This window comes from Rhinolophus hipposideros (genome assembly GCF_964194185.1).
Source record: "Rhinolophus hipposideros genome assembly, chromosome: 25".
Lineage (NCBI taxonomy): Eukaryota > Metazoa > Chordata > Mammalia > Chiroptera > Rhinolophidae > Rhinolophus > Rhinolophus hipposideros.
The window spans coordinates 26,997,218-27,005,957 of NC_138071.1; the positions used below are offsets into that span (position 1 = coordinate 26,997,218).

At 55.9% G+C, this 8,740-nt stretch overlaps 1 protein-coding gene across 2 annotated transcripts; it reads right to left on the reverse strand.

Annotated features, from left to right (window-relative positions):
• Positions 1-302: 302 nt before the first annotated feature.
• On the reverse strand, positions 303-8,499 carry ASB10 (ankyrin repeat and SOCS box containing 10). 2 transcript variants are annotated; one of them, XM_081038381.1, is made up of 6 exons: positions 8,149-8,499; positions 7,066-7,333; positions 4,042-4,561; positions 1,214-1,327; positions 763-948; positions 303-619 (listed from the first exon to the last, which is right to left on the reverse strand). In XM_081038381.1, exons 1-5 carry the CDS (start codon positions 8,417-8,419, stop codon positions 763-765), a joined length of 1,359 nt encoding a protein of 452 aa, XP_080894507.1. In that variant the 5' UTR covers positions 8,420-8,499; the 3' UTR covers positions 303-619. The 2 variants fall into 2 exon arrangements, with proteins under 2 accessions (XP_080894507.1, XP_080894506.1); XM_081038380.1 differs by lacking the exon at positions 8,149-8,499 and adding an exon at positions 7,488-7,932.
• Positions 8,500-8,740: the final 241 nt, after the last annotated feature.

The following is an 8,740-nucleotide window of genomic DNA, read 5'->3' on the forward strand; positions in this document are numbered from 1 at the left end:
CCCCTCCATGCTTGCACCCACCTTCCCGTTGGCCTTTCTGCCCCTCACCTCTCCTCTTGGCTCTGTCCTGTCCTAACTGTCTGCTCTGATTCATCCACTGAGGCTCTGCCCTACCCAAGCCACTGGCCGGCTGTCCTTTAGGCCTTTTCTGACACTGTCACCTGGCAGCCGTTCTGCCTGAGATCCCTCAACCGCTGGTGAATGACCAAGTGGGAAGGTGACACAGCTGACACCATAGGGCAGATCCAGGGGCGACCCTGTGAGTGGGCCAGCTCAGAGGCAGGTCTTTCGGAAACAGTACTAAACAACACAGGTCTGGAGACTTTAATGCTCACACAGGGTTTGGATGGGCCGGAGGGGACCTCAGGAGGCCCCCAAGAGGAGTATATCACTTGCCATGAGTCCCAGCTCTCTGTCCATCAAACATGGGTCCTCCTGCCTCTCCCTGGTGGGAATGGCAGCATCCACTCTGCCAGTGGAGATGGACCGCCTCCTGAGAGGGCCACCTCTGCCCCAGTTGGTTCAATTCAGTCCTTGGTTCGGGGCTCGGTGAGAAGAGGGCTGGTGCCCTGGGGCCTGGAGCATCTGCTTTCAGCCTCTCTCAAAAGACAATGGACATCTGGAAGGAGAGGTGTGCATTCAGGGGAGGCCTGGGGGGCTGACTGGTGCTGGCCAGGGTCCTGCCCTCAACTCTTCTCTGGCCTACTCCCCTCCCTCTGGAAAAAAAAACCTGCGGGACTGTCCACAGAACCCTGGACTCACCTAGTAGAGCACATCCTCGAAGTCCAGCTGCAGGTAACGGAGCAGGCGGGGTGGCAGGGGAAGGCGGGGCAGGGCGTGGGGTAGGCAGCCCTCCAGGTGAGCACGGAGCACACAGCGAGTCAGGTGCTGCAGCGACCGGGGCTGCCTCACCAAGGCAAAGAGGGACGAGTAGAAACGGCGGTGTTTCTGGGGACAGAATGAGCGGCTCAGGACAGCCTTGGGCAAGTGGCACCCACTCCTCCCACAGGGGGAGGCTGGTGGCCAGTGGGTGTCTTCAGGAGCCTTTTAGGTGTAGGGAGTGTGTTTGGGTGTTCGCTCTGTGAGTTTTCTTCTGGGACATAAGAGGGTCTCTGGGTCATTTCTGTGGGGCAAAGTGGGGTGATTGACAGGGCTTCCTTTCAGGAGGCGGGACTCTTGGGGCAGGCTGAGTGGTTGTGTCCTGGAATCTAACCTGCAGAGTCTCGGGAGGCACCAGGCCCATGGCCTCCTCAGGAAGCTGCACGACACTGTACGTGTTCATCAGGACCTCAATGGTTCGCGGGGACGTGCACCAGCGCTCCAGCACCTGGACGAGACAGAACTGCGTTAGCGTCCCCAGGGTTACCATACCTCGCAGGCCCCAGTCCATCTACACAGGAGGACCAGACAGCACAAAAAGGTATGTTGATGTCCTAACCCTCATACCTATAAATGTGACCTATTCAGAAATAGGGTCTTTGCAGATGTCAAGTTAAAGTGAGGTCATTTAGGGTGGGTTCTAATCCAATATGACTGTTATCTTTATAAGAAGAGAAAACAGATGCGGACACATGAGCTGGGAGAACAGCCTGTGACGGCAGAGGCAGAGATGGGAGTGAAGCACCTACCCGCCAAGGAACGCCAAGGGTTATGGGCAACCTGCAGAAGCTGGGAGACCGGCACGGAACACATTCTCCCTCAGAACCTCCAGAAGGAACCAACCCTTCCAGCACCTGGGTGTCAAATTTCCAGCCTCCAGAACTGTGAGGGAAGACATTTCTATTGTCTTAAGCCACCCAGTGTGTGGTACTTTGTTATGGCCGTGGCAGGAAACCAATACGACAGCCAACATTTCTATTGTGCATAATCTATGCCAGAGAATTTCCTTAGCACTTCTCCCGTGTTAACTCTCTTAATCCTGTCCCTACAAGGTAAAAACTATGACTATCCCCATTTTACAGACAAGAGAAACTGAGGCACAGAGAAGTTAAGTAACTTGCCCAAGTTGTAGTTCAAGCAATGTAAGCCCGGTGAGGTGGTTCTTAGCCTTAGCTTCCAGGCCACTCTGCTCTGCTGTCTGCGGTACAAGGTTCCCTGGAAGCCTCCCAGGAAGCCTCCTGGAGTTCTTCAAACCTGCATCTCTCCTACACTGGCTGACACCTAACAGCTTTCCAAGTGCTTTCACATCCATCACTGACCTTTCAACCACCACCACCTAACAGGTATTGAGTACTAACTCCAGGTTAGTCCCCGTCCAAAGGGCTTTCTATGTGTGAAGTCATTTAGTTCCCACACTAACCTTGAGACACACTCATGCTGTTATGTCCCTATTTTACAGATGAGGAAACTGAGGCCTAGAGAGATTAAGCAACTTGCTGAGGGTCACACAGGGAGTGTGCCTGGCTCCAGGGCGTGCACTCTTAGTCACCATCTACCTCAGAGGTCATTGGGAGGACTGAGGGAACCCATGGAGTAGGCCACACACCTTCAAACAGCATCAGGGGTGGTCAGCTATGCTGCTCCCGCTGGTTACCCACTATGGTCCCACAGCTTGGCTTCACTATTAGGTCCAGGCTGTATCACATGCAGGGGACTTGAGTTCAGAGAATTCCAGTGATTTGCCTATAGTCACGTGGGCAAGCATCAAAGCCAGGCCCCCTGAGGGCCCAGTCCATATGGAGCACTGGGGCTGGCCGTGGTCCCAGATGGGCCATGGAGGCCTCCTTGCAGGGAGGAGCCCCTCACTGGAGGACAGGCACCCCAGCCAAGCCTGGGACAGCTGCGCGTCATGGGAAAGGGCGGTGGACTCCTCCCTGCACGTTTTGACCAGCACTCGCCTGGGTGAAGGGGTGAATGGGGCACTTTGCTGTCATGGCTCCCTCGGAGGAATGGGGCCAGAGAGGCGGGCAGTGAGGTCCCCAGAAAGCCATTTGCCGCTCTGCCTCCTCCTCCCACCCTGTCCTGACTACAGGGACATCATTAGCTGTCAGAGCCGCCATCAGATTACAGGGAATTGCTCGTCTCCTAATTATCTGGTGTTAATAGGAGATTAATTAGTGTTAATTGTTGATTTTCTTGTATTTTCCCAAAGGGGAGACCAATCTGCCGAACTCTCGGGCTGTTTAATTATTTGGTCTTGCTTAGGAATCTAGACAGATGCTTCTAGGTTTGCGAGTGAAGGGGAGAAGCGGGAACAGCCGGAGAGCATCCGGGATGGGGTGAGGGAAGTGGGGCAAGCTGGGAGGTAGGGCAGGGGGACCTGTCCACAGCCATATTGGTCCTCACCCAACTCCTCAGAGAACCGGTTCCCTGCCCCAGGCCCAGTGCCCTCCATGACATCATACAGCCCCTCCAGACACGACAGCGTGAGCAGGGCCCCCTGCTGGTCTTCAGTAACACAAGTCTAGCAGTTGAACCCCCTTTGGGGCAATTAACGTAAAATAAGACACAGATGGGAAATGGACAGCGAAAGTCTTTTCCTCAGGTGCCAAGAAAACAGTGGCTGGACTGGGTGGTGCGTGTCCTGCTAAGCTCTCGGAAACCAGGACACGTCCATCTGCAATGGTCAGAAAGCCTTGGACCTCATGACCCGGGCTCGTCACTGCTCTAGGGGAGCCTCTCCTGTACCCCGAGTGTCTCACTGATGGATCCCGCTGCCAGGGAAGCTTCCTAAATGCTTCTTTCATCTGCTCACTTCCTAACGAAGAAACTACTTCTGCCCCCATCAGTCCTGGCTCCTCCTTCAAGACTCGTCTGATCCTTTATAATCTGGCCCCCCTGCCCTCAATGCACCTTCAGCACACATGTACACACACATGTGCACGCACCATGCACCCACTTGCATGAATGTGAGCATGTGTTCACATGGGGACACACACACAAACCCCTGCTGCTGCTCTCTGTCCTCACCTTTGCCCCCTGTTGGGCTTTGCTGACTTTGGAATGAAAGACTGAACGGACCTATCAAATAGCCAGGTGCTCCATCGCTGGCTCTCCCGTCCCCTCCCCGTTGCTGCCCTCCTTCTGTCCCCAGCCCTGTACCTTGGGGAGGGCCCCAGGCCAGACTCGGACGGCGCCGTGGTTGAGCAGAGCCCGCACTGCACGCTCCGGGCTCTGGGCCAGGGCCGCGGGTGGGCCCTGCAGAGCACAGTGCAGGGCCGTGTGTCCCCCGTAGTCCATGAGGTTGACACTGACACCGTAGGACAGGAGTAGCTCCACGACCGCCGCGTGGCCGCGGCGACAGGCCAGGTGCAGGGGCCGCCGCTTGTCCTGGTCAGCAGTGTCAGGGTTGGCGCCAGCTGAGAGCAGCAAGCGGCACAGCTGGAGGCAGCGGGCCGTGGTGGCTTCGGCGTCAGCAGGGGATGTGCAGCGGGTGTCACAGGCAGCCAGCAGCGGGGTCCAGCCTTCGGCATCACGGGCATCGGGGCATGCCCCGTGTCTTAGAAGGAGGTCTGCCAGCTCCACGTGGCCAAGCCGAGCGGCCACATGCAAAGGGGTCTCCTCTTCCTCCTCAGACCGACCATCCACTTTTGCCCCAAACCTCAGGAGTAGCTTTGCACACCTAGTGAGGGCGAGACGGTGGTGGGGAGAAAGGTGGGGTGCAAACCTTCCCCCGGCCTTCCCCTCCCGTCTGAGCAAAGCAAACACGGAGGAGCCTTGGGCGGTTCCTGGTTCTGTCTGCATTCTGCAGGGTCAACAATGCTCTCTTCTCAAGGCCACATACTCTCTGCAGGAATAGTGCACTAAAACCTTGGTGGCAGGAGAAGTCCTGATCCGCCATTAAGCACTTAGAACAGGCGCCTTCTGACGGCCTTACATGCTCACTTGTTTTAGGCTAATAGCATTCCTATGGCCAGTTCAGATGAGGAAATCAAGGCCCTGAGGGTATGAGGATCTCACCCACATTCACACAGCTAGTAGGGGTTGGGGGCGGCGCTGGCCTTAGGGTCCAGGGGCAGCAGGGCAGTTGGAGGGACTGGAGGAGGAAGTGGAGAGTGGGGCCTGGCTGTGGGCACAAATGGAAATGAGAGCAGTGGGACAAAGATCCACAAAATCCAATTTGGCCAGCCAGATTTGCCCCATGCAGGCCCCACGGAAAATGTGTACACCTGTAAGAACACGTGCACCAAAATCCAAGACTAAGGGCTTGGTCTCATTGCTAAGACGAGCTCCAGTTCGGATAATGGCTGAGACCTAGACTTAGATGAGGTTGGCATGGGCAACATGTGACACAAAAATGCCTGAGAAGCTGTGATAAGGGCTCACAACGGCAGCTTCTGGTGGGGAAGTGGGCGGCACAGATGCTGACGGATTGTGTGGGGGCTCGTTATGTTACCCTGCCCACATTCCCATGTTTCTGAAATCTCCATAATAATTGTAAATATACATTTGCTTACTCAAGACAGAAAGGAAGGATCGTCACTGGGTGTGACGTCACAGAGGCTGGGCTGGAACCTGGCCAGCACTAAAAGGTGGGCCTGGATAGAGGACTGCATTGTCCCGTGCCGTAGCCACTGGCCACATCTGGCTATCGAGCACTGTGATACGGCTTATCCTGAGACACGCTCTAAGTGTAGAGCACGTACCCGTGTGAAGGCTTGGTACAAAACAAGAACGTAAACTTTCTCATTGTTTCTTTGTATGGATTCCGTGTTGAAATGATAACATTTCGGATCTACTGTATTAAGTATATTATTAAAATTCATTTCACCTGTTTCACAGATATTTATCCACCCATGTTCACAGCAGCATTTTTCATAATAACCAAGACATGGAAGCGAGCTAAGTGTCCATCAACAAATGCATGGATAAATGCACACACAATGGAATATTATGCAGCCTTTAAAAATGAAGGGAAAAAATTAAAAAAATAAACACAAAGGAAATTCTGACAGCTGCTACAGTGTGAGTGAACCCGGACGACAGTATGTTAAGTGACATAAGCCAGTCACAAAAGGACAAACACTGTTTGATTCCATTTGTATGAGATACTTAGAAACAGTCAAGATGGTACATTTTATGCTACGTGTATTTCATCACTGTTTAAAAAATTAATTTCGCCTATTTCTTTTTCATTTTGTGATAAGGCTACTGGAATATTTTAAATTACCTACGTGGCTCATCATATTTCTATTGGACCACGCTGGTATAAGACAAACATATCTTCAACCATAATATGTTAAGTCAGTGGAGTTCTCTGCAGGCTGACAAGGTTAACAGGTGGCAGAAGGTCTATGAAAGAAGGACACGAGGACCGGAAATTTGGTACCATCCAGGGACAAGGTGTGAAATCTGGCAGGTGCGCAGTCCGTAGAGAGAAAGCCTCCATTGTATGTGCAGTTAGGTTATAGATTTTCCAAGGCTCCCATTATGGGAGTCCATGCTCATCAAAAAATTGTGAGGACTTATCCTCCAAGGTTCCCTATATGTAGGGCAGAATTACTTGGGTCGCTCACTGTAAAGGAATGTTCCCTATAGTAAATAATATGTTGTCACATTTGGGGATCTCCATCAGTGTCCTGTGAGCTGGGTTAGTTGGACTCAGCCCTGAAGCCCATTTGTCTGAGGGTGCGTGCGTACTAATCAGGAGATGCCAGACCTGCCAAGTGAAGAACGAGACAGGGACCCCTGCAGGCCCTCACTGGGGGCCGCTCTTCTGTAAGCCAACCTGCATCACTGCACGGCCAGCTGCTGAGGGCAGGACCGTGCCTTCACTGGTGGTATGCTCAGCACACTGCCTGGAACATAGGATAAGCTGAGGCAACATTCAGACATCGCCATAATGGACCCAGACAAAGTCCCCAATGCAGGCCACGCAGCTGGCCCGTCACACCCCTCCTCCACCGCTGGGAAAGCAGAAGCGGTCCCAAGTCCGGGTCATTCCAAAGTTCCCGAGGCCGTTGGTTGGACGGTGTGGGGAGCAATTGCATCCTGACACCCTATGTGAGCCCTGACTCCTCCACGCGGCCCAGCAGCCTGCCAGCTCCTGAATGCTTCCCCTGCCTTCCTGAGCTCATCTCTTTGTCCCCTACGAGTGGAATGGAGGTGAATGCAAGGATCACTCACTCAAGGATGCCGGCCCCCCGGCAGAGGTGCAAGGGGCGTTTCCCATGCTGGTCAGGGATGTTGGGGTCAGCGCCTGCCGTCAGCAGCACGTGGACACAGGCAGCGTGGCCGGCAGCGCAGGCCTCGTGCAGGGCGGTGCGGCCCTCGGGGGCACTGTCTGGCTTGGCCCGCCGCCGCAGCAGCAGCCGCAGGACTTCTGTGTGGCCCCGGCTGGCTGCCACATGCAGGGGGGTAGTCAGCTCCTCTTCGTATGACAGAGACCAGAGTCCTAGGGAGAGAAGGGACATGAGCCTCAGACCCTGGAGGGAGGCAGAGCGCTGCCAGGCAATTGGGGAGGTGGGCAGAGGCCGGGAAGAGGGAGCCCAGAGCTCCATCCCAGCCTCCCCTCTCCCACGCAGAAGTCCAGGGCCCCTGGCCCGTACTCAGAGCTCGGATATTGAAGCGGAAGTCCCTCCATCGCTCTGGGTCGCTGGTGTCAAAGATGGAATCTGGTGCCAGGCCGGTGCTGGAGTCGGCGAGGATATGGGAGACAGAGCCCTCATCCCCAGCTAGCACTGCCTGCCACAAGGCCAGGGCAGGTCCCGAGGCCGTGCAGGCGACGATGGGTCCCGGGCCGGACTCCGAGTGCTCTGCAGGCCCTCTGCTGGGCCCCTCCACCAGCCTGGCACAGAGGGCATGTCTATCATCCAGGGGTTCTTCCTGCCCCCTGCACTCTTTTGGAGACCAGCTCATGCCGGCAGAGTGTGAGCACGTGGGAAGAGGGGTGGGAGAGAGGAGAGGTGGGGGCCAAAAGCAGAGAGAGGAAAGAAGGAGGGACACAGACAGACGGAGGGAGAGGGTGTCTGCGTCTCTGAGTGGAGCCTGAGCTGAGCCGGATCCGGCCACGAGGTTCCCAGAAGCTATTCTGAGCTCCACATGACTTTGCTCCTGGGCCAAGGTTTAAGCAAGCTTTGGGGTGAGGGAGAAGCTGCCAGGGGCGTCTTCATTTCCTCAAGCACTTGGTACTTTTGTGCCTGATGCGGCCAGCTCGTCCTCAGCTACCCCCCACACCCCCCCACCCCACCCCTGCCCACTGCCCCTTACCCCTCTGCTGGCTGCTCCAGCGAGCCTCGGCAGCCCGGCTCTCCAGCAGCAGATCGGCTGAGCTGTGCGGGGGGAACAGCTCCAGCAGCCTCGCCAGGTCCCCAGTGTATAGGGCATTCTGCAGGGCCATGTCACGGCACAGCAGCGGCGACGCCCGGGGGGGCTCCCAGGCTGGGCAGTGCTGAGGCCCCCGGACTCGGCACGCAGGGGCCAAGGGGAAGCACCCCAGATGGTGTCCCAAGTGGGGAAGGGAGCTCCTTCTCCCTGGCATGGCCAGTTTCAGCGAGAGAAAGCTAAAGAAGCAGGACTCAGGGCAATGCCAACAGGTGGGTGCTGGGCCCTAGCAAGGCCCAGGGTGGGAGGGGCGGGAGAGCCAAGCCGCAAATAGCTCTGACTGCCCTCGCTGTCATTCCCAGGGAATGAGCCCTCAGGCTGGCAGTGGGAACTAGGGAGGAGCCTGCAGACTGAGGGAAGATGGAACCCTCGACCCAGGGCTTTACCCCAGTGGTCCGCAGCAGGGTTGAAGGGACCACCCAGATGGTGGCACCAATCACAACTTCACAGGCAAAAGGAAAATGAGCCCAGGGGTGGG